Below are 26,852 nucleotides of genomic sequence, written 5' to 3' on the forward strand. Positions count from 1 at the left end.
GCAAAAAAAAAATTTCAAAAAGGAAAGCTTAAAAAAAAATAAAAAAAATTGTGAGGTAAGGTTGGCTCTTAAAAGAGCCGTTGGGTTAATACAGGGATAGAGGAAAGAAAGAATGGGAATATTATGAGCGTCTACAAACGTGCTGGTCTATCTTATTGTTAATAAGGGAAACACTGGTCTCCCCAAAAACAATAAGACCACAACACGTTAGACACCTCATTGAAACCCTCCAAAATCGAGGGTTAATGTCCAGAGGAGCAGAAGAAGGTGATGCTCCCACCTCAGAGGAAGGGCTCAGCTGAGCTGCCGATGATGTACTCGGCTGAGCTTCTGAGGTTGGGCTCCGGTGACTTACTGAAGAGTTTTCTTCAGTATGTCGAGCAAAGGTCCTGGGATGTTTATCCCTAAGGTGTCTCATCATAGAGTGATTTCCAAAGGAATACTTCTTCCTTGGATCTCCTCTAGATAAAACACGGTCACAAAGTGTGCAAGTGACCAATGGAGCATTGACCTTTTTCTGCCCCTCTGGAAAAGTAAAATACTCCCACACAAAAGAATCCTTTTGTTTCCTCCTTCTCTGTCTGATGATGGTGCTGCTAGGCTCACTCTCAGAAGAGGTCTGCTGCTCTGCCATTGTATCTCAATGTCAATTCAGCTCCTTCTCCTAGGGGATCTCAAGCAGTAATGAGGGGAATGGGTGTGGTGTGGGAAGTTTCTGGAACTGAAAGTAGTTTCAACCAATGAAAAGTGTTCTTTGTGGATCACATGACCTATCGTGCGCGCTCCGTTAGCTTACGGTACGCGCTCGTAAACAAGTACGCATGCGCGAACGTGACGCTTACGGAGCGCGTACGTAAGACGCACTCGTGCATGCGCATTACACGCCCCTGCGTAACCGCGACGTTGCTTCCGCGCAACGCGCATGCGTGTACGCGTACGTCACGTACGTATCACGTAAGTGCACTGTACTTATGACGTACGGAGCGCGTAGCGTCAGCTTACCGTACGCGCATCGTATCACGTAAGCGCACCGTACTTATGACGTACGGAGCGCGTAGCGTCAGCTTACCGTACACGCACGGCAAAAAATGCATACAAAAAAAAATACAAGTTTCAAGAGTTGTAGAAGATAATAACTGTGATGTACAACTGTATGTAAACATTAATTTAAAAAAAATTAACTATTCCATAATGCAGGATATAGTACATATATTATTTTATACATAGGTTGAATATTATTTTTTACCAAAAATGTCAAAAAAAAATTTGCATTTAAAAAACCGTACAAATTCACTGAAAAAACCATAGGTTTCACACACGTTATAATTATCAGGACATTTCACTAGTGAAAAACCAATGAAATTCCCCCGTTATAGTTAGTGCAGGCAACTATAACTCACGCGACCACAATCCTTTGCTGATGACGTCAAATATTACATCACTGATGACATATGTGTCTTTCTGAAAAAAAAATATTTGTAATATATGTATAGCTGAAAATTAATGGAAGAAGACATGGGTAAATAAGTGTCTAAATACAGTGATGTAATATTTGACGTCATCAGCAGAGGATTGCGGTCGCGTGAGTTATAGTTGCCTGCACTAACTATAACGGGGGAATTTCATTGGTTTTTCACGAGTGAAATGTCCTGCTAACTATAACGTGTGTGAAACCTATGGTTTTTTCAGTGATATATATATATATATATATATATATATATATATTCACTTAAAAAACCATAGGTTTCACACATGTTATAGGTAGGTGGACATTTCACTCGTAAAAAAACAATGAAATTCCACCGTTATAGTTAGTTCAGATAACTATAACTCGCGCGCCCGCAATCCACTGCTCATGACATCACATATTACATCACTCATGACATGGTCAGTGGCATCACTCATGACATCACTGATGACATCATCCTTGTGATAGAGTTGCGGTCGCACGAGTTATAGGCAAGGCTTTCAGCCACGTCCTAAAATCCTTCAGAGTGCCATGGCAGGGGTCATGTGGCATGTGCCGCACTGGCTTCCGGCATGTAACCCCTCTGTTTGCTGTCCAGTTTCAATTGTTTCTGCGCTGGTAATCCACTCACTGTGCATTCCTTTGTAGCATGTAAAGCAGTAGTTTGACTTTGTATCAGCGCTCGTGTGATGGGGACTGAAATGTCATGTTTGGAAAGAAGCACCAAAATCGTTATCGACTCTGAATGGCTTCGATATTATTGCCCATATTCCCTTCATTATTGTTGGTTGTTCTCAACACTCTAAGCTACGCTATCTCGTTCACTTGAACACGGGGCACGTATTACAAAGTAATAATTGGGATGTGAAAGGCAGGGACAGTGGCGTATTAATTGCAATGCCAGTAATGTGTCTGTCTGAAAGTGATGTCGCCATCACATTTGACCTCCCCTGGCCTTGTTGTTATTTGGAGTGCGTCTGTTCTATTCTTCGCGGTACTACATTGGTCTATCCGCCTATGTATGGAGCATTCTGTCCAGGCATCTAGAGAGGGCTAGCTTTTTACATCTCCTGCTGGGGTTTCCTCATGTTTCTTTTGTTATACTGCACATACGTTAAATGTCAGTGGGTTAAGATGTCATGGCTGCTATCTAGAAGTGACGTTGTATACATGCTAAGTTCCCGTAGTGGTCATCCTGCAAAGGTCACTGTGATGAGCACTGGTCTCTAAATCAATTAGGGTTCTTGTAAAGCGTGACTACTCAAACGTTAGGGTCTCAAGGCGCTGTGGAGGGGGGTGGCGGGGTCTCTCCATAGGAGCCGTATATGCTGTAATGTTGCTGCCTCTCACACAGACTACTTCCTGCCATTGACCTTGTACCGCTTTCGCAGCCTGATAACTTTCCTCCTGGTTCTGTTAACATTGTTGTATACAGGAGTTTCGTTTTTTGTGAGCCTTTAATTAAAGCCTGGCTATAAATCCAACTACCCCTTGTCAGTTTGAATGTTTAGGTCCTACATTTAATCCTCAAGGTGAAACTACAAGTCCCAGAAACAAAAGTGCAATGGCAAACAAGACAGCAGTGGCTGAAATATTGAAGTTTGACTGTTTATTTAAACCATAGAAACAATTCTACGGTAGCACTGTGCCCTTCCGCGGATTAGATATTAATCGTTTGGTAGATTGTTGCCATGACAGCATACAGATGAATCAACCAGCCTAACTCACCCTTGTGTCTTAACTCTATGGGAGATCAATACGTTAATTAAATCCCAGTAGCCCCTGCTCTTTCTAATTTTACCTGATACATTTCTGCCCATGTAGAATTTTCTCCCACACAACTTCCACTTCTATTAGGGAGAGACATTTCAGGATTAAAAGACAAGTTCTTGAAAAGTCTTGACCTGCTTCCGTTGTTTCAGCTAGGACAGCAGCTTCAAGTGGGCAAAACAAAGCTGATTTAGATATGCATGCAGTGTGAGGTAGTACGTTGTGGGCAAACATGAAGCTGATTAAAATATGCATCCAATTCTCTGCACAAATAGTTGATGAAACGAGTTGATTAAAATATGCACCCATTGCAAGGCCTTAGTATAGTCTGCCTTCAGGACACCGTCCCGTTGTCTAATAAAAGTAGATTACACAAATATTCCCCCCCCCCTTTGATGTAACACACTATCTGTTCCAACATGTTATGTTAATGAATTTAAGAAAATGCACTGCTACCCCTGAGTGTCCTAGTGCAGTCTAGAAAATAGATTGAATTAAAACCAGAGGGAGCATGCAAATCAAAGGAAGAGCCAGGTCTTGAGTCCCTTCTGAACACGGAATGGTTTATTTTGGCTGCTAAGCTAGAAGGCCTTTAATTCCATGTCTTTCTTACCAGAATACTGAACCACTTAACCTACTTTTTAAATGTTGCTACTTTCGGTTAGCTGTGCTGTAGAGAAGCAAAATCTTCATGCAGGACAGTAATAAAACAATTCAGTTTATAAAAACATTAGCCTTTGTGTGAATGCTGTGAATAACGCAAGTTTTTGTAAAGCACCTTCTCATAAATGGGATACTGATGCTTCTAACCTAGTTAAGATGATTGCTTGTACCTCTGTCTTCTAGCCGGAACCAATAGAAACTAACTATGGGGCATATCAACAACAACTGGCGATAATTATCGCTCAGCGCTCTTAGCGTGAGGATAATTATCGCCCGCTAGCGTGAATTTTTATCGCTGAGATAGCGTGTTATTAGCAACGCTTATCTCAATAGCGATAAAAATCTACACGCTAATAGGCTAACGTGAGATTATCGCTGAAAACCCAGCGATAATCACACGTTACCTTGTTGATAGGGACAGGCAAACTTAGCCATGATATCCTCCTTCCATAGGATATCATGGCTAAGTCTGAAAATTAGCAGACGTAACAAAGCAGCGCTAACCGCGGTTAGCGCTGCTTTTTTTGTCTCTAACAGGGTTAGCGACATTCTTGATAATAGGAGTAATGTCGCTTAGCCACATTTCTCCTATTATTCTACTCTGGAACGCCCCCTTTGCATCTCATTAGAGATGCAAGGGGAAGCATAGAGTAAAAGGGTGCTAACATGCAAATTTGCGTGTTAGCACCATGTTGTTGATAGGGCGCTAGTTTTATCTCTGCTTTTTTGGCTCTTAAAGCAAAAAAAGCAGAGATAAAGCCCTTGTTGATATGCCCCACTGTTTGACCAGTAGCCTCAAATGATGGTAGCAGACTAAAACGAGTTTGTGCTTTCAACAGCAAATTAACTAAATTCCCATTTTTATATTTTTATAAAACTCCTTGACCGGATGGGTGTAGGCCACCAATTCATAGACCAGATGTCAGAAGATCTTACTTTTTGTCAGACTTAAGTTTTAAGGTATTCTGTGACATTGCGGAAGCAGCAGCTTTCAGGCCACCTTTGAACCTGCTTTTTGGCACCACACCTAGTGGATTGAAGCGCTAAATACCTGCAACAGTACTACAGTAATTCGCAAATTGATAATACAAACTTACAATGAACAACATTTATAAAATACAAAAATTCTTACATCGCAATACAAATAGAACATAATATATTAACTTTTGCATATCCCCATAATAGTTGCTTCACTTACCCTATGACATTTGTCAAGAACTTGGATAGTTGTTGGTATTCTGCTGTTATCCCACATTAGCCAGTCACCTTAGACGACATACCACTTTTCCGTTTGCATACCCACAAGCTTTACACTTAACCTGCTATTTTTTTCTTGATTAGCTTATTATTTTGGAGCAACTAAACTAGTACTTGCACAGAATATATGTGCACATTGATTTTTTGAAAAGATTACAAATTTAAACTACTCATCGCAATATCTGCACACCAGGACAGATCCCACTTTGCTCTTCCAATAATTAACCAATGTTAGTGGCAGGATAATGGAAACAAGCATTGGCATAGCCAATAGGTCTCGCCTTTGGGACATTATATGTATTTACTTATCTGCCACAATATTCTTGTGCAACAACATCAACTGTTGCATGGCTAAAAACTTATAAGGTCCCAAAGGCGAGACCTATTGGCTATGCCAATGCTTGTTTCTGTTGTCACTGCCTGTATTAAGAGGCCTGATGCTGCTGCCAATGATAGTGCCCGCCTCAATGTCATGCTGCACTGGCCGTGACTCACGTTGCGTGTGTGCTGAGGCGTGGAATTTAATTTGAATAAAAGGTTAAGCAAGCTGATGCAGCCCCTGCCCCCACAGAACCACATGCAGCCAAATCACTGGCCCGCCCACCTGCAACTCTGAACGGAAGGCAAATTTGCATGGATTAGTGGCTCTCTCAGCTCAGCAACGCTCTTTTTTAGCAATGAGACTCGGAAGACTGTAATAGAGTTTTAATAGCACTGCAGCAGTAAGTCAATTTACTTTGACATATATGATATGACATGCAGGGTGTGCAGTCACGCTTATGATGTGAGTTGGCAGTGTAGACCCGGCCCTGTTAAATAAGTGCCGGTGCTAAGCATCGGAAAGCACCGGCACAAATTAAGCACTATAGCAAATCCCGTTCTTTCCAGCGTATAGAAACTACAGGTGTGTGATGCAAAGCGCTATGTAGAAAGCAAGACTTTATTCAATTCAGAGATATTGCAACCTGATGTAGTTTAAGATTTTGGAACAGGAGAATATAAAAACTGTCATTTAGATGCGAGGCATAAGGGTGAAGTATGCAAACATTACTGTGCCACGACAGGAAAGAATGAACTTTTTTTTTTTTAACAACCACAACGGTGATAATAAAAAACAGATTGACCATTTACACAGCTTAGGTGGGAAGCTGCTTCAATCCAGTTCAAGTGCTTCTCGATAGATTGAGATGTCCATTTATTGTAAAAGTATCCAGATAGTACTAAAATCCTGATTTATTTCTGTGGTGCGTTGGGCCCATATGGATCCCTTCTCTCTCTCCTCGGTTTCCAAGTGTTCATTGAAAAACTGCACCTGGCAGCTGCTTCTTGTTGCATTCGAGTCCAGGTATTTTTAGTGGGAAGCTTGTTAAGCTCAGATTCTTTGATGGTTTCCTGGCAAGATGGCTGACAGTTTGACATAGTACAGAATCAATTTTACGGCTCTCTAGTTAATTACTGTAAGCTACAAGTGTGTGCACTTTACAAGAATAAACAGTATGTCAAACTTTGCTTGTACCCTGTCAAATTCCGTTGAACGATCGCAATTTTTTATTCAGAGTAACAAGGCTTGGAAGGACGCATTCTAACAATCTGTTTTTACCTCGGAAGAGAGTATTGACACAGCCATATTTGATTTATGAGCGCCATATTTCACACCAGACAACGTTTCAGCGCACAGTACTTCATCTGACATTTCAAATTCGAGGATACGTTTGAATGCTAAATTTTGTTAAGGAAATTCAAGCAAAATTGAGTTGAAGTTAAGTCGGAGGCATGAAAAGTTTTCTCCTGCCACATCTCACTACTGTCCATTATTGCTTCCGAGTCCTCAACCAATTTCATTCACTCCCATGCACAATTCTTGACTTACCTCATTCTGCCCTAAAAGTTATTATCTAGTGAAACTTCCCTCTGTCTTTTCCAGATATTAGACATGTTAAAATTCTATGATATTTCCGCCCTGCACCCATTGTTTAGCCCAGAATTTTCTTCTCAAACACATGTCCAAACTGCAGATCCATACTACTTTTATTTCATGGCCGACATGATGGGTACTTGACGTGCATGGTTCATGACTGAGAGAAGCACTTTAGCCAACATATATGCTTCTTAACTATATGCTTAGGATTAAATATTGGGTGTGAAGGTCCGCTGTTATGAGTAATCAGTGTGACGCAGTAAGACAATGTTACTGCATGCATCTTGGTTGTGTGAAAGGCTGTGTGATACAATATATAGTCAAAACTTGTTGGAACCTGCCACTGGGCCCAACTGTGGTGGTTGAGGCCTTTTCCTGCTAAGTTCCTGGGCTCCGCCCTACTCTGGATCCTGAGCAACTGGACCAAGTACCCCTTCTGCACTTGGCTCTCAGTTGTACTTGTGGACGAGTAGTCAAACTCTCCCTCGGGGTGGGAGGGGATGTAGATACAGGTGGGTAACTCAAAGAGCACAAAGTACAATCAATAAATCATTGTCCAGTCAAATACTTACTTTTATAAGAAAAATAAGTATTTCTTTTCTAACATCAAAGGAATAATAACATCCATAACCAATAGCACAATCTCCTTGAGGTCGGATCTCTAGCGTTTGTTAGGCAAACTCCATGTCCCACCCTCTTCCTTGCAATGTGTTTAGGGATATTCCCTATTCACTGGTGAGCACATCCAGGGAATTCTTACTAGTAGGCTGTAATCAAGAGTTCCCCTTTGACTCTTTAGGAATGAGTCAAAAGTGTCTATAGTGCCGCAGCACCATCAGCAGCAAGTTCCCCCGGGGCCGCATAGGCCCAGTTCGAGTCTTACCTGCTTCTGAGGTGACCATCACCACGCTCCAGAAAAAAACAACGTTGGTTTGGTTTGTTACTTACCGGTTTTTAGGTCTCGCCTACGCAGTGCGCATGCACTGCATGGGAGGGGACCTCATGTAATCGATCTGCTTTTGTCCCCAGTGTAGCAAATGCCCTTTCCACAGGCGCTCAGACGTCCTGACCCCCTTTGGAGAAGTGGGCTGTTCGCAGTACACGCAGTAGCACCTGGCAGGTGCAGACACTCTCCCTAGAGGGGCGCTGCCAGCTTTTCACAGTTAACAAAACAAATTTCCCATGCTCTCCTTGTCTGTACTGTTTACTTTCATATGTCAAAATTTCGAATGTCAAAAATTAAAAATGCATGTTTTAATCTAAAAAAGCTTCCACTGGTCTGAAGACGGGCCGCTCTTCTTTTTTCAATTAATTATGCGAGGGCCAAACAGAAACCATAACCAGCCTTCACAATAATGTTCAATGGAGCCCCACATTGCAGTAGAGTGTAGGTACAACTTTACCATGGGGTCATCGTAGTAGGGCCATGGCAGCCTAACGGGGTCTGAAAGAAGACTCCTAGCCTGCAGCCTACTGGGGAAATGCTGGGGATGGAAAATGTCCAATCTGCAAAGATAAATACTCATCATGCTCACCCTAATGTCGCTGCAGAAACTTAATGCTTGACAACATAAACACAACTTTGTCCCAAAATAGTCATTCCAAGATGTCAGAAAAATTACATTAAATCGCTTTACCAAACAATCCATTGCGAAATCATTCACATTGATCTGACCGAAACCTCACCTCAATGACCTCATTTGACCACTAGCTATTTTTGATTTATTTTCTACCAAAATGCTTATGGAATATTTATTAAAACAGAAAAGGTTCACAAGTTTGAGCAACTCATTTCACCTAATCTTGGTTTAATAAAAATCCACCTATCCGATTTGGCTGTAGTTCAAGTTGCAACAGTTTTTACCTGTAAAAATGATCAAGCACTTAGGGGTAGATTTACAAGCCCCTTGGGCCACTTTTGCGTCACTTTTCCCATGTTAAAAGTGACGCAACAGTGGCGCAAGGGGCTTGTAAATCTGCCCTTTAGTACTTTTGGGTCCCCCCTATAACTTTCGCTCTACTTGGTGGATCTTCAGAAAAACTGCCCAGAATCGAGTGGGTGTGACAGAATTAATCATCTGGAAAGTTCTGTGAAGTTTTCTAAAACTGAACTACTGTAATAAATGTCAAATAAATGTATGTATGGACCATAACGGGTGTGGTCAGCAGATGGAAGACGCCTTTCTTGGAGGCTCTGCATAGAAAATGCATAGCGATAAGTCACTTTGCCCCAAAAGGGTAACCAGTGCATTACATATCTGTTATTTTGGCCACAGCTGTTCCTAAAACACCGGATCCCCGTCACTTAATGACAAGACTGAAAATTCCAAGTTAATATCCTCTAAAGCTCACGGCTTGTAACGCTTCAGGCAATGATACGAAAACACACACAAAGGATGTGCTACCTTGTATTGACCTTAAATGAAACATGCGTTCCTACTGTGTTGCCATTGTTACTCAGGGCTTCATTACAATCTTTCCTTTCTTTCAACGGGGCCAGCAACTGGAATTACAAGCTCTATAAGAATAAGGAGAGCCATGGTAAGACAGAGCCACTCAACTGTAATAAATCATTACAGATGAGTTGTGATGTTATGACGCCTGTTGCCTCAACCGCAGCCAAGGTGAAAGGCGGGTCACAAATCATAATTACATCTGCATTTTAAACATCAAAGATGAGAAGTGTCATTGCGTTGTCCTGGTCTGATTTTATATAAGGAACAGTGGTCAGAGGAGAGAAAATATTCATGGCAACATATTTAGTTTGACGTGGTCTCTTACCAACGATTGGTTTGTTTCTCCAAATTCTGAGCTTTTAACTCTGACTTAAATTACACTGGCACTAATATCTTCTTTGAAACTATTTCTTTCATAAAAAAAGAGCACAATACTACGAATTCAGTGGTTTGTGGGAAGGGTGAAGGCAGGGGATGCTGGTAATTTTACTAGGCAGGGGGCGGGGAGGGGCACACATACACCTCACTAACACCCATTCATTCCCACACACTCACACACACTAATTGACAAATACACATGCACTCATTCAAGCATGCACCAAACAAAAACAAAAAACACATAAAACTGACCTCAACAGCAGCATTCCATGAGGGTTGGGACTGCTGCCTTTCCTCATTGGCTGATGAGAAGGCAGTAGTCCCAACCCTAGGAGGTCCCAGGAGAGTTCGCACTGCTGCATTCCCCGCTTGACTGAACCAAGGCCAGCCAATGAGGGAAGGCAGCAGGCCCAATCTCATCACAGAGTGGGATGGGGTCAGTAAGACTGCTGAGCCCACACCTCTCTATGACGAAGTGTCACTGATTGACCCTTGGCCCTGGGAACTTCAGGGCTTAATACTGAAGCGCCCAAGTCTGAAGCAATCGGTGACGCTTCCTATCGTCATGAGCAGGAGGCAGAGGCGCAACTAGAGCCAAATTTCGGGGGGGGGGGCTAAGAAAAAATTTCTGAAACTTTAAGCAATAGGCAGAGTGGAGCTGCGGGGGCTCTTAGAAGGGGTGAAACAACAGCGAGGCCTCAGTAACATGCAAATGGTCTTTTAAAGACCTGTGAAGTGTTCGGGTGCGGCTGTGTCTGTGCCCGGGAAGCTGTCTCATCCCGGGCTACCACACGACGGGGTGGGGGGGGGGGGGGCTGAAGCCCTTTGAGTCCAATGGGTGTTGCGCGCCTGGCAGGAGGGCCTCAAGGAACTTTAGCCAGACTTAGGAGCTCACACGCCCAGGGCTCTGAAATCGCTCAGCCTGACAGACAATCTTCCTGCCTGGAAAAAGGTGAGGGTCATGGCCCCTCAGCCCGTATGGACGGGCTACTTCTGGGCGATGGTGTGACCTTATAAGGAATAGAATAACCTCTGCCTTACATTAAAAGGATATTGTAAAGTGGATTTTGGTTCCGTCTCAGAACTGACACAAGGAAGGTGACCACTTACTACATTTAATGCAATAGTGGAGATTGAAAAACAAATGTTGATGTCTTAAAACAGATTTTATTTCACCGTTATATTTCTGTATTGTTTTATGTACTTCATAGATACCCCAAGAAGTTTTCTTCCCTGTAACTTTAGCTGGTGAATTGCTTACAATAAAAATTAATTTCTATGTCATGTCTTCGATAGCATAAATCAAGAAGCCCTACAGCTTCAACGTTTACCAGCCTGACTGGTAAAATGTATCCAAACTATATAATCTGTTTTTTGATGTAAATTACAGTACTTGTCAATCAGTGAGATGTTTTCAAAAGCAATTCTGTTTTTTTTATACTTTTTACTTGAAAAAGCTCCGTTTGCTTTGAGCATACTGGCATGAATAAACGCAATGAGCAATTTTAGAGCCTCCTCCCCATGTCCCAACAACAAGCACCATCTCTGCTGGCAAGCCAGGCAGCTTTTTCCACTTCAGTTCTTTTGATTATATTTAAATTGCACATTTCAATCAGCAGTCCTCCTTCAATTTTTGAAGTGTCAGGTTATTCAGTGACATGCCAGGTTTCTTAATGATGCTTAGTGTTTCTTGTGTGCTTGGGATCCAAACTGAAGCATCGTTTTGTCCCCCTCCCCCATTTCTCCAAGAAGTGGTTTAGAGTGCAAGGTGCCAGCAAGGTATACAATTATCGAAGAGTAAACGCTTCAGCACCAACTTCGCAGAGATATTGGCCGAAAGGTCTCTCACTGCCTTTCCTTGTTAATAAATCTAGTTGTGGGAATATTTCACTACCAGAACTGTTGGGGTGCTATTCTGTAGTGGTTTATAAGCCCAAACAGGGAAGCAGTTTTCATTGGTGCATCAGGTGCAGTGGCGCCAGGGCACAGAGGCCTGAGGGGCACATATACCACATACAAGAGTACACTACACCCAATCATCCAAGCAAATTCACATTAAATTTAGCAACTTTTGACAGGTTAATTTTTGGGAGCATATTTAAAGGAGAGGCCACACAAATCTTTAATATGCTAATTACGTTGGTGCCGTATGACGTATCTGCATGGGATTTGCAGACGCATATCACGCTTACCTTGCTCTTGATATATTGAGTCTAGCTTACCTTTAGGATATGGAGTTTCATGCAAACACTCTACAGTGGAACATACCTGGGGAGGGTGGAAGAGAGTTAATTTGCTAATAATATGCTGACCAGCCACAGAAGGTCAACCCGCTCTCTGCGTGACCATCAAACATGAGTAGCACGCTATGGCACATTTCCTAGGCATATATTTATTAAAATATTTGCAAAGGATTCGTGCACTCTGTTGTAAGTTGTTCCTGGAGCAAACTTTCGTACAGCTGACTCAAAATTGACAAGGGAAGCAAAAAGCTTTCTTGTCAAATGTGGGGCCTTTTATTTTCAAATCTAGGTCCGCAAACCTGCGCTAGAGGACGTCCTGCAGAGTAACAGTCCAGATAGCTCTAACTTGTATCCCTTTCAAGTCCACTTATGCACTGCTGTTGGCACTGCAGGTACGAGCGGTTCGGCGATGGGGCCGGCTGGGGGGGATTTCTAAAGATGACCACAAGGGAAAATTAAATAAATAATTGCTCAAAGGACTGACTTGCTGTCTGAAGAAGAAAGATTGGACCTGCTTGACTTGATCCCAGGGTACCCAGACTGACGCAAAGAGTCTGATGGCTGACATCCTATGAGAGCTACAGGACACAACAAGCATTCAGAGGGTCCTGGCAACTGCCCAGCTGATCAGCTGGAACTAAATATGCCAGGACCAGCCTGGGCACTGCTATTGGCTCCTTTGAGAGTGAGTCCTGATCCTCAAGAGGTGGTCTCCAGGACCTGGATCCCTAGCTGGCCTCTTTGAGAGCTTGTCCACAAGAAGAAAGGTGAAACTCCTGAAGTTTGTCTCCACACAACCACGAATGAGTCATTTGTGCCAAAATGACGACCCTCAAATCGAAGCTCAAGTGGACCTGCTTTTCGTTCCCAACTGTGACCGTCCACACTGACCGACTATGTGAAACCTGCATTAAACATTGTAAGTGACCATCCGCAATGATCAACAAATGAGTGGCTCCAGTGACAACCCTCTCTTTATACTACAGCAATCACTGTCTGTGACACTGGAGCTGATCATCACGCCGAAAGTCTCAGCCTTGCGCCCTCTTCCAAAGCAAATGAAACTCTTCGCACCAGACTTGAGAAGGTAACTTTTGAGCTAACCTGGTCCCTTCACCTGACCCGTGATCCACTCCATCGTGGTCGGCCTGAATTAGTGACTTTCCCACCAGTCTAGTGCGGCCAGGTAACCACCAGTGGCACTTTCTGAACTTAATTGTGATGTTTCTTTCAGTGTCATACACTTTGTAAGTATTTTTGTAACGCAAAATTTCTGAAAATTTTGTGCAAGTTCTATGTTTGGGTTTTATTTTATATTTTGAAGTTAATGGTCTGGTTCACACTATTATTAACATTGTCATTAATACCGATACACATTGCCATGCTCTTTGTGAGCTGGTTGGCTAATCATTTCTGCAAATTTTTTCTCTTGATTATTCGCGCAGATAAATTTTGTTCCATATGTGATTATATGGGGTGTACTCGGGAATGGCCGAGAAGCAACTGAAGAGCAGTCTATTGGAAGCATTATTAATCCACAAAGGATTATTTCCCAGAGTCTACCCAGGAGTAAGAGAGTAGCAGCAAAATATCAACTCATTTGATGCACTGTTACAAGAAGTCTACCCAGGAATGACAGAGAAGCAACCCGTTGGAAGCCCTCTTAAGCTACTAAATTGCATTACATGGTGTTTATCCTGGAGTTACATATGTAATCTTTCAAGAAGGTACAGAGACACAACCGTGGGACACTGATAAACGACCAAGCAGGAGCAACAATGGAGCAACCCATTTTAGGCACTTAAAGAGGCAAGGGGTCTTACATGTACTATTTGCAATAGCATCAGTGAATAGAAAACAATGGTGGTACTATTGAACCACAGTAGTGTTTTCTATAAAGTTTACTTAATAGTGACAGAGGAGCAATAGAAAAGGAAACCAATGGAGGCACTGCCAACCCCTAGAGATGTATTATATGGAGACTACCCAGGAGGAATAAATGAACAACATAAAAGCAAACAATTGGAAAGATTGCAAATCACTGGAAATTATTCTATGGATTCTACCCAGGAGCAACAGAGAAGTAACCCATTAAAGACTGTGTTAAACCATCAAAGGGATTATGTATAATTTTCACTGTTGGTTGAGAAATTAGGTGTTCAGAAAGGGACAGGAGAGAGGAAGATTACCTCAACGTTCCACTCCAGCTGGTTAAAGTGGACAGATGCCCCTTAGGAGGGTATCAAATAGGAAGGTGAGGAGTGGAAGGGATAAGGAATGACAAGAAGGGAGAAGAGTAGTCCTGGACTACACTGTAAGAAATACTCTGAGTGATTTAGCTATGGGGACAGGTGGAGTGCCAGCGGGGGAAAAAGTGACAGACTAAAACAAATGTGCCAAATAGTGAATTGAAATGACGCAAAAAGGCAGTTACATAGAAGGAAAGAAAGGAAAAAGGAAAGAAGGAAAGGAGAAGGAAAAATATTAAAAATAATAAATTAAATTAGGGAAAGAGAAAGAGGAAGACAGAAAGAAAAGAAGCAAATTGATGAAATATTGCACAGGTATGAAACTACTTAAAAGTTTGTTGTCTGTTACCAACTCCTTCCTGGGGAGCAGATGTGGATTTTTAACTGCAGAGCATCAAATCAATTGCTCTTAGTTATCTGTCAGGGATAGATAGGGCTGTCACTCAAAGGAGAGGGATTAGAACATTGGAATGTTGAGCGCTCCATTGAAAACAATGGGGTGCTCCGGGCTTCTAATGGCCTGTCAAAGCCTGGAGCTTCAACATTCCAATGTTTGTTTACAGCCATTGCTGTGAACAAAGGGCTCACAGAGACCGAGGGAATATCAAACCCCTAGGGCTCTGTGTGGCCTTTGTTTTACAAATTAGAACATTCTGCCCTCTAGGACCAAAATGTTCTAATAGCCTTAGAGCCCTCTGTACTGGCCATTAAATGCCCACTTGTAACATTCATATTGCCTATTCCATGCATGCTCAGGTTCTTTCTCCTTTTCCTGTAATTCTGTATATGTGCTTGGTTTCATTTCATATTACATACTAAGTCCATGTACAGATTCTTTACATGATTCTACGTATGCTTCAGTTGCACCTGGAGTTGTTCGGTCTGCGGATGTATTGCGGTCTGCCTGAATAAACTACAAAAAATACAAAATTTTCGCAGATTCTTCATAATATTGGCAACAAGTTGAGGAGCCACTTCTGTCAACATTGTGCAGCACAGGGGCGGAGAGTTTCCTGTACCCAGCAATTTATTTATTTAGGTTTATTTTGGCCTGTTTTCTGGAAATCAGGAATTTGTTTGGACTTTCGTTTGGAGCGGCTTTGAATTACCACCCTTATATCTGTGAGCTTCGTGTATTCCTTCCGGTGTTTTGAAGAAGGCCGAACGAACGGGACCGGGATACATTGTGTTTTTCAGGAAAGTCCAACGAGACCGGGATACATCGCTCGCAAAGTTTAAAAGAAAATACCTGCAATCCTGTGCGCGCTCCTGTTGTCCCATCACAGAATTCGCAGTGTAGGTCGTAATGCAGCTGTGAAGTCACCTCATTGCCTAAGTTCAGTGAGCAAGTCAATGTATCAACGTAATCATGCAGCATGGCAGCCATTTTAAGGGAACAGTTCTTACAACTTAGCTGAGCCGCTATGCTAATTGTCAGAACATATGCTGCATACTTTCTGGCACGTTGTGGGTGTATAGGTTACTGGTAAATAAGAGCATTTATTGTAAGAACTGGCCCAAACAGAATTGTTTCAAGGTGCAAATGTAACTGTAGGTTTCACATTTGGGTTTATTCTTCGTACATTTTTTGCCTGGTTCTTCTTTTTAAATCTATAGGATTCTTCACATTTGTGAATGTCAAATCGTTTTTTTGGTAACTCAGCAAGTTGGGTTGCTAATGTACTGAAGTTGTCACGTGTATAGTTTATTTACAGATTGTTGCTTACTTGTCTGGTATGATGTGTCCTAAGTAAAGAAGCTATGCAGTTTGACACACCAGTTATGTTTCTACAAAGTAAAGGTGAGCCTCAAATTCCATGGATGGGATGGAAAGAAGAACTTCTGACACACATGAGGGCGATAGACAGAGAACACATGGGTGTTGAAAGGAAAAAAAGCATGTTTTATACTGTTTAGGTGCAGAAAGACAAATTGCTTTTAGAGCTATGCCTCAAGTTCTACCACCTTATAGTCAAGAGGAATTGAATGTTTACAGGGAAGCCTTTTTAAGGATTGAGCAGAGATTTAAACCTAACACAAATATTGCTTTAAATAGGTTTAAGTGCTACACCTGAGCACAAAAGGAGGGCATATCTTTTGACACTTATTTGACAGCATCAAGGTCTTTGAGCAACCATTGCAATTTTGGGAGAGAAACAGCCTTTACTACACAACTTTTACAATGCAGTACTTTACAACGCAGTCGTTACAACGACTGCATTGTTACCACGCATGTCATTACAACGCAAGTCGTTTCAACAACTTGCTCTAGGGGGGGTGCAACACCAGGGAATATGTTGGATTCTAAATACAACACCTTCCCTGATGTTGCGCAAACTGGAGTAGGAATAGTAATTAATACTATACCTGTTACTAATACTATTCCTAAATCCAGAGCGCCCCCTTAAGCAAGTCGTTGAAACGACTTGCGTTGTAATGGCACGTGGTAACAATGCTGTCATTGTAACGAGCGCATTGTAAAGTACCATGTTGTAAAAGCACGCGTTGTAACGTGCTATATTCCTTTTGGAATAATGACCGACAAAATGATTAGTGACCAGATTATCACACATGTTAGGAATAAAAAGTCGCAAGAACAACTATGGGTCATGGGAGATCCCAAATTGGCAGAAGCTATTTCAACTGCAAAACATTAGAACAATCTAAAAAATGGATGCACAGTGAAAGGAAGGCGAGTATGAATGTGGAAGGAGTTGAAGAAGTGTGTGTGTTTAAACGTATGGATGAACATCACCTTGAACCATCTCACTCTAGGTCTAGGCATGATAGACCTGATAAATCTGGAATATGTTACTGATGTGGAAGTAAAATGCACATTGTATCATTTGTAGGTTGTCCTGCTATTAATGGAGAATGCAAAAAATGTGGAAGAGTAGGTCATTTTGCAAATGTTTGCAAGGATGGAAGGAGAAGTTTTAGTCAAGTATGTACTGCTGAGAGGGCATCGTAAAACCTGGATGTGAGTGTGGTGCCTTGATTGAAAACAGCAAAGGTATTGTGTTCTCCATAGTAAATGGTGTAGCAAACTCCAGAGAAGAAATGGTCTAAACAACTCCTACATGTGTAGTAAATGTTGTTGGAGTAGATTTAGACCTCATGGTAGATTCAGAGTCTCCTTCGACAATCATTATAAGGGAGTATTAAAAGGATACATTAAGTGAAGTACTTAAGTGTGGACTATTACAACTGTCTACCATTGAAAAGGATGGTTTTCTGAGTGTTCTATTACAGTTTAGTGGTAGAGTTGCTCAAATTAAGTTATACATCGCAGATAAGGGTGTGAATGGTTTGGGTTGGAGAGACCAGTGGAAAATGGGAATTATCTTGAATCTCTGTTCTAGAGAACCAGTATTGTTGAGTGATGAAGAGTGTGTTAAACAAGTATCATCGCTTGGGAATAGCGATGAAAAAATATGTGCTCAAGAGTATTTATAAGAAGTTTTTTGACAGAAAAGCTAGGGAAATGAAAGAATTACGCATATAGGATCAAACTTAAAAACAATGTGGTACCTATAAAACAGATGTTGCGAGGAGTTCCCTTTAATGTACATGAGGAATTAAGGGATGTGCTCAATGTGTTAAAGATTGCAGGAATCTGTTAGCATGAGCTGAAAGCCATTTTGTACCTGGCAGCCATTGTAGTTAGACATGTGCTTTCTCCCTCTTCCAGAGCCTTGCACATGCTCAGAGAGACCCGTAGCTGCCAGAATGCACCTGCTCCTAGTATAGAACTGTCAGGATATTCTTACTGATGTAAGCAGTTTAGTCCCCCTCCCACTTTGTTGAGCAAGTAAATTTTGTATACCCATATTAGTCAATAAGCATGCTTATATGTGCCAGGACCTCCCCTTGGTTTTATGCTGACTATGTAACCTATGCTTATATAAGGCCCCTGTTCTCTGTACTCCTTAGAATGGCTCCTACAGTGGCCTCAGAGTACTGTGTGAAGCAATCTCCCTCATCTGAGGTTAATAAATGCATTGTTTTTATATTACAGCTTCTGTGCCAATCTCTTCTTTGTTGGTTTAAAAGGACCAGGTGTATCAGTGAACCCCTTAGAAGGTTTTTATTTCTTCAAATGAACTGGTCATTGATGGTATTACTGAAGCTATTGAATCTGATGAATGGATTTCCCCCATTGTTTTGGTGCACAAACCTGATCAAAAACTGAGAGTCTGTGTGGATTTGAGAGCACTGAATGCAAATGTTATATTTGACTGTCACCCCTTACCCAATATTAATGAAGCTGTGTCCATGTTGGAAGGTGCTAACATTTTCTCCACTCTAGACCTGAGATCTGCGTATCATCTGATCGGATTGTCTGAGGACTCAAAGCAATTAACAGCTTTTATTACACCCCAGGGTTTGTACTAATACACCAGGATGCCATCCGGGTTGGCTTCCGCAGACTTCGTTTTCCAGAGGGCTATATTTTACATTTTGAGGGACATTGACCAGTATGTTAAGTGTTTCCAGGATAACATAATAATATTTTCTAAGACTGAAAAGGAGCATATAGAGCCTTTGTTTGAGGTATATAATAGGTTGACAAGACATAGATTGACACTAAAGCACATAAGTGTAAAATATTTAAGAAATCAAAAGAATATCTTGGGAACCTTTTGTCTGGTGATGGAGTGATTCCGAAACAATCCATTGTTGAGGCCATTGTGAATGCTCCTGCCTGAACCAATAATTAACATTTGCTGGTATCTGTGAATACTACAGAAAATGTATTAAAAATGTTGCCACCAAAATGGAACCTCTGAGAATGTTGTTGAGACAAAATACGCCATATGTATGGTTGGACAAACAACAGAAGGCATTTAAGTAGATTAAAGGTGAAATAGTTAAGGTAACCACTGTAAAAGCGTTTTTCATAAAGAAGGAATGTATAATTACTGTTGATGCGAGTGTATATGGTGTTGGAGGGGTGCTATCAAAGAGGAGTGGCAAGAAAGAGTGGAATATTACTTTTGCATATCGAACTCTTAATGAGACAGAGCAAAAGAATGCGGTTACTGAGTGGGAATGGCGAAGACCTTTACAACGTGGTCGTTACACCGCGATACATTTACATCGCGGTCATTACAACGCAAGTCGTTACAACGACTTGTGCTGGAAGGCGCTATACACTAAGGAATAGTATGATTTACTATTCCAACACCTTCCCTACTGTTACGCAGGCTGGAGTTGGAATAGTAAATTATACTATTCCTTAGTGTATAGCGCCCCTAGTGCAAGTCGTTGTAACAAAGGGCATTGTAATAACTGCGATGTAACGTAAGGCGATGTAAATCATCGCGTTGTAACGTCACATATTCAGTGGGAATTACTCTCTTGTATGTGGGCAATTGAGGATTATTGTAATTACATTTGGGCCAGTAAGTTTGTACTAAGAACAGATCATAAACCACTGATAAACATCCTATCACCAGGGGGGTTTGGAATTCCACAACACGATTGTCAGACTAGTGTCTAAGATTCAGGAGTGCATTTTTAGTACTGAATATTTACTGAGAAAGAAAAATGGTACTTCTGATTACCTGTCACGCTTCCCTTTTCAACAGACTGACTCGGAAATGATAAATGAATGTGAAATGGTTGCCACTATTAAGGATATAGTATCCAGAGACTTTGGAGACATTTCTTGTGAATTGTGGAAAGAATGTGAATACGTGGATGGCCTTTGACGAATTACAATGAAATATATACTAGAAGGGAAGCCAAGCAAGAAGGATATTAGTTCAGAATGAATACCCATGTTCAATGTAGCAGATGAATTGGAGATGAAAGGAAACTTAATGTATAAAGGGAGTAAGTATGTTCCCCCTAAAGGAATATGTCTGCTATGAAATGTCTTGTGAGAAATAATTTTTGGTGGCTTGGCATGGATAGGGTCATTGATCGCACAGTCAGAGAACGCAATGTTCGCACTTCTAGTGAAAATATGTTTAAAGTGAATATGCCTTCATTGAAAAGTGTTGAGTGGCCTGAAGAACCATATAAGAATCTTGCCTGTGATATCTCAGGACCATTTAATTTCTTATCGATTGATTTCCGTTTTGCTTTAGTCATGGTTGACTATCATTCTAAATGGCCAAAGTAAAATTTATTTCTCAACCTACCATTGGTGTAGTAATAGAGTTCTTCAAATAAGTGTTTGCACATGAGGGGTGCCCTTCTACATTGGTCACTGACAATGAGGTACAGCTAACGTCAACAGAAATAGAAGTCTATCTAAGGCATTGGAGCATAAAACACGTGATGACTTCAAGTATGAACCTCATGAAAATGGTAAAGTTGATAGGTTCAACTGTGTGTTGAAAGGGTATGTAGTAGAAGCATTTAAGCAAGGAGGAGATTGGAAGAACTCTATTAGAGAAAAGTTGTGGTTATAACACATTACCCCGCACACATTTACTAAAGTTAGCCCTTTCAAATTGTTAAAAGGAAGGGATCCGGTATCTATTTTGTGTCATTGGTGGTTCAAAGAAAGGTGCAGAAGAAAAGGAGAAGAGGGGTGGGGCAGTTAAAAAAAACAGCACTGATGGTGAGGAGAAAGCTAGATTAGCTAAAATGTGGTAGGATGACAAATGGAAGGCAAAACCTTATCCTTATCAGTAAGGTAAGAGCCAGATTTGGAAAAGCTATGAAGATTCTTAAAGTATTCACTAATAGTGTACTCACCCAAGGTGGTAAAACTTGGAATATTAGAAGAGTAGCCCGATGCCCTGAAAATACAACCCCGGAGCTGATGAAGAGGACAAGGAGCAAGGATTTTTTTGAAAGATTAAACCACCATGGCCAAAGGTGTGATCATAATGGAGTGTGTGGAAATCGCTCAGAATTGCTGAGAATTAGTGAAGGCACAGTGGCTTCAAGAGTCAAAGGGGTGAGCCGATTCAGACAACCTCCTAAAAGGTTGTTTGATTTTTTCAATTGATTTTTATTATCTAAAGGTTCACATTCTCATTGCCTATTTAATGCATGCACAGGTTCTTTCTCCTTTTACTGTAATTCTGTGCATGTGCTCTGTTTATTTTCATATCAATTCCAAGGGCCCGATTACGAGTTTGGCCATCTTCCAACTTTCCGACTGGTGGTGGCACAGGAGTAGCAGTCCACCGTGTTGCTGATTATGACTTACAAAGTCGTATCAGCACTGGACCACCTGCTGAGCCAGGGAATCCCTGGCGGTAGTGCAGGAGCGCCACAATGAAATATGCTGAGCAGGGACTTGTGTGGTCCTGCTCAGCATATTTTGAGTTCTTGCACCGCCAGCCTTTTCATGGCGGAGCCCTGCCAAGAAAACGTTGGTGGTGCAAGAACAAAGGGGACCCTACAGGGCAGCCATGTCCTCCACACCACGGGGATACATTCAGGGCGGCACAACATGTGCCCCCCTGTCTGTATTCCCCCCAGTTCTGCCGTGCTGGAACTTTTTGCTGTTCCCATTGTGGTGCCTGCTTTCAAGGCACCGCCATAGGAAAGGCCAAAGAACCGCCAACCGTATTACGAGTTGCACATTTGCAACTCGTATTGTGGTCAGCGGTGCTTGCGCAGCTTTGGTGCAGCAGAGGCTGCATTGAGCCATTGCACCAAAATCGTGATCAGGCACTAAGTTCCTGTACAGATTCTTTACATGATTCTAAGAATGCTTCAGTTGCACTTGGAGTTGTCCTGTCCGCAGATGTATTGCGGTACTGCTGGAATAAAGTAAAAATAAAAAACACTTTGCCGTGAGAGCCCGCTACGCTGGGTTCTAAGGCTATACTCTGTCCCTAGGCCTATCCAGGCCTTAAGAGGGCCAAACAGGGATGTCGCCATAGGAAGTCACCACTTTCTTTACACACCCTTAACCAGAGGATGCCCAGGCAGCGGGACATCCCGGGAAATATGAAGAAGAAATGTAGAATTTTGTCACATGAGAAACTCCAATGGAGAGGACTAGTTACTCACAGCACATCAAAGAGGGGCTAATTTAGAACACTCAACTCAGGAACAGGTCACCATGAGGCACTTAAGTGGAACATCGGAGGCCAAGTTACAAACATTCTTTGTGCAAGGAAACACTGTAACAGCAGAAATGCACGACTTGAGAACTACACTCTTTAACATGTACACAATAAATGTAATTAAAACTGAAAAGCATTTACCTAAATCCAACTCTTTTGCACAGAAAATCGACTCCAGCAAAGAACGCAAAACCGGTGTTTAGTCCTACTAAACATAAAATACCACACACAAGTACCATGTCAGCTGAAATACACAGAGTTTTAAGTACACTCTTTAACGTTTGATGGGGTGATACAGGTTGGGGAATGTGATGGTCTAGTAATCATATCTGTTCTATTTGTTGTCATGGCCCTCTTTACAAAATAGGGTTCTAGCTCTTCGAGAAAAGAATAGAGCAATATGAATTCTTACTCCTGTGACCTTGAGGCTTCAGGTGTCAGAAGAGTCTTTTTTCCAGTCTCTAGAGCAAATGATAATTGACATACATGTAACATTCACAGTACTCCCCCCTCTAAGGGAGTCAATAAGTGGCAGATGACTTACTCATTCAGTAACTTGGTAGCTGGTGGTGTAGAATGTCAATTAGAGAGTCACTAGGGAGTGAAAGTGTGACTATTCTCCCCTTTCTGGTCCTTGAACTGCCACATGCCTTTCCATCAGATTTTGAAGCACTTTGATTGTTTTCCTTGTGAATGATTTGTATCCACGTCCTTTGTGGGTCCATGGCTGGGAAGATGTCACATCAGCTCCCCTTACCTGGATCACAGCTCATAGAATGCTACTTTCTGTGATGTCTCCAGAGGAGGAGAGGGCATTTGAAGTCACTTACACTAGCCCTCTAATTCTGTTGAAGTGACTCTTGTTCAAGACTTTCTAAAGTTTTGATGAAAGGATGCCCCCCTGAGCTTGAGAATAGTTAGTAGCGGGAATCAAGTGACTGTTGCTGGTGATTTGGGTAGTTAGTGGTTTCTACTTTAACTTTTTTTGCACTCTAAGCACTAAAAATAAACAGGGCTTTTAAATGAGACTGCCTCGAGAAACCGAGATCATGTGCAAAGGTAGGGTCGTAAAGCAGCCACAGTTTATGCACGCTGGCTGCTTTTTGAACCCACATATATTTTGGTTTTCCAGCTGGTGTAGTAATCATTTGTATCACAAAAGGCCCATTTGCAGGGGATTGCAAAACGCCCGGCCTCATTCATATTTATGAGGCATCAGTCAGTTTCCTACTCTCTGTGAATGGTTGAGAAATGCAGGCACAGAGGCCTGCAAGGAATAACACCGCTCCATCCCTGGATTCGTTTTCTCTAAATATGGATTTTTTCAAACAGTCCGTCCTGGCAGAAATAAAGACAGAAATAAAAGCTGGCTTTCCATGAATGGCTTTTGTGGGTGCATGCAGCTGCCCCCTGTATTACTGCATGTTCTCTATCAGTGCCAACAGCCACCATGCTGGGACAGTCCCTCTCTGAGGATGCCTTACTAGCCCCTTTTAAGAGTCAGAAACGGATCTATCGTTTCTTACAGTTTTGTCAACAAACCCATTACAAGCAACCTTTCCTTTGTGATTTTTTTATGATTCAAAAAGTTAATTTTGTAAATCAGAAAGACATGTTGGATTACATTTGTGCTATTTGTACAGTGTGACATACATGTTTTGTGATTCCAAATTCAGTAATTTTTCGAAATCACAGCTTTGAGACGAACAATGCTTTATCCATAATAACCATGAACCAATGCATTGTCCAAATTATGCTGAGTGTATTTAGTCCCCCACATGCATTTTCAGAACACTTCTTGACCGCCTAGTTTGAAAAATGTGCATTTGTTTCATAGATTTAATCTCCGTTCCATTGTATTATCATTTGAGATAGTTCAACCTTGAGTATGTTATGTTATGACGGGTATTATAAAGCGCGCGGCTACTCCCAGGAGTGTCCCGGCGCTGAGAATAAAGAACCCACATCCAAACAGCATATCAAATGAAACACAATGTCCGGCAACGTACAGCCAACCGAATAGATTACAGTTGAAATAACCAAGTCTTCAACATTTTTCTAAAAACAAGCAGATCCTGAGCCTGGCGAAGAGACAGGGGAAGATTGTTCCAAAGGCCGGAAGTAGTCGCCTGAAAAGAGCGACCGCCGACCCGCACAAGAGTACTTTTCGGCACAGAGGTCAAGAGCTGGGCTGAGTAGATTTTGACATTATATTTTTAGCTACATGATAAAAGTTCTTTAGATGCGGATATTGCATCTGGGTTGCTTAATAACCCAGTTTATTTGGGTGCTGTGCCTCAAATATAATGCCAACATATCTGACGACCTCAATAGAGATGCCACCAAATTGACCTGAGAAGCAAAATTTTAGAAAACTAGAGGGATGAAAGTAAAAACTGATAAACAGTTTTCGACCAACTGGGGGCTGATTCACAAAGGGCCTCCACACTCATGTGTGTGGGGGTCTCTGCTCTCAGGCAGAATGAGAATTCTCACTACGGAGACTCCCCACAACTGTGGGGTCTCCGCCACGACTGCGGGGTCTCTGCCACGAGTGCGGAGCGCCTTTGTGAATCAGGTCCTGAGTGTCTAGCAATTCTTGGGCATTTGTGCTGCCCTATCAACAGCTTTGAGCTCCTATTTCTTGGGACTTCCCTTCACTCTTTCTCTCCCAGGGAGGAGAAGGATGAATGTAGCAGGCTGACTAGAAAGCAGAAGCAATAATTGGGTTTGCTCATGGCAAGGGGGTTAATCAGGCATTTGAGGTGTGAAACAAACGATGTGTGCAGATTCCAGATATTCAATAGTTAGAACACTGCACGTGGCAGTGAGCTCATATATGGATTGTGATAGGCACAGACCATTTGCTGAAGATAGAAAATGCTTAATTATCAAAAAAACACAAAAGACAACAAACAAGAAAATGAGTGTAACTTACTGACTCCCAAGACAAAGATGGAGAATACCCCAATCACCTGCCAGAGCCGTAGCCCCCAAAACACAACGGTTTCTGACGTGACAGGGTCTGGTTTCTTCTTGGGAGGCTCTGTTGTTGCCTGTCAGATGGGAAAGATGGAACATTAGAAAAGTGTACACTAAGTGATGCTGTTTGTATTCTTCACCAACATACCAAAGATAATTCATCTAAACTGAGACTTGTGGTGCCTGAGATTTTGCATGCACTGGCACAGTTTGATCAGAGCATGGCTGACTTTGATCATGTTTTCCTCTTTGTAGATTAAAAACATCATGAAACAGATTATGCAATACAGACCAAGAAAGCAAGGAAGGAAGCAAGCGAAGAAGGAGGTAAGCATGGAAGGAAGGGAGGGTTGAAGAAAGGAAGGATATTAGACCTTATTCACTAAAGGTGGTGCAGGTGCTAATGTACAGCACTGCAATTTAGTACTGCACCCACAAGCCTTAGTAAAAGCAACATGAAATCTCGTTCACCAAACATTTTAAAGAGAAAATAAATCATAATTTGTTCATAATTAGAAAAGTTTCAGAAAGCATCGATTTAAGTCCAAAGAGAAAAAAAAGCTAGCATATTACAAATATTGATCATCTTTAATCATCATTAATCAATTCATGTAAATGTAAATGTAAAATCAAAGTGCTTTACGCACCTTAGCAAACTGACACTTTTGGATGTTGTACGAGCACCAACATACACCTTTATTTAGCCTGTTAGGAATGTGGGGGCATATTTACTGAAATTTCAAGCAACACAGGGCAGCTATAAAAGTTGCTGCGCTGTGTTGTGTAAATGAGAGAGCTGAACAAAGCTATATCTACTAAGATATGGTGCTCTTTAAGCTTTACTTTTGCTGGCGCATTTGAGGCTGCTTAGCACTAACACAAGCACCCTTGCACCATGGTGCAAGAGTGTCTGCATTAGGGGAAAGACTGTTGTTGTACAGTAAGAAGTAGTGTTCTTTATTTGGTTTTGAATAAAAACCATAAAAGTACATCAAAAAATACAATCATCTTGAAAACCATAAAATCCATGAAAGAGATATAAACATACATTTTACTTCATTACAATAGCTACTACCATCAAATAATCGCTGTTATAAATGGGGGTCTCTAATTGGCAGAGGTATGCACCTTTGTCCAAGTAGGGACCCTTCCTTCTAGTCGGGGTAAGGGAGCTACACACTTTAGATAATCCCTGCTCACCCCCTTGGTGGCTTGGCACGAGCAGACAGGCTTAGCCCAAAGGCAAAGTGCAAAGTATTGTATACAAACACACAGTAACACCGTGAAAACACCACAAATGGACACCACACCAGTTGAGAAAAATAGAGTATCTTTTTCTAAATTAAACAAGACCAAAATGACAAAAGTCTACCATGAAGGTATTAAGATATTACTTTTAAAACAGATACTTCAAGAATAACACTTGTAA

The 26,852-nt window shown here is 41.7% G+C and overlaps 1 protein-coding gene across 1 annotated transcript in view; it reads right to left on the reverse strand.

Moving 5' to 3' along the window:
- The window catches only part of TMIE (transmembrane inner ear), a 632,649-nt gene that overhangs the window by 339,468 nt on the left and 266,329 nt on the right, over window positions 1–26,852 (reverse strand). The window contains exon 2 of the mRNA XM_085630194.1: window positions 25,380–25,497. Within this exon, the coding sequence (XP_085486320.1) occupies window positions 25,380–25,497 (118 nt within the window). The remainder of the gene's footprint in view (window positions 1–25,379; window positions 25,498–26,852) is intronic.

The sequence above is a fragment of the Triturus cristatus genome, chromosome 10, assembly GCF_964204655.1.
Source record: "Triturus cristatus chromosome 10, aTriCri1.1, whole genome shotgun sequence".
NCBI classification, from domain to species: domain Eukaryota; kingdom Metazoa; phylum Chordata; class Amphibia; order Caudata; family Salamandridae; genus Triturus; species Triturus cristatus.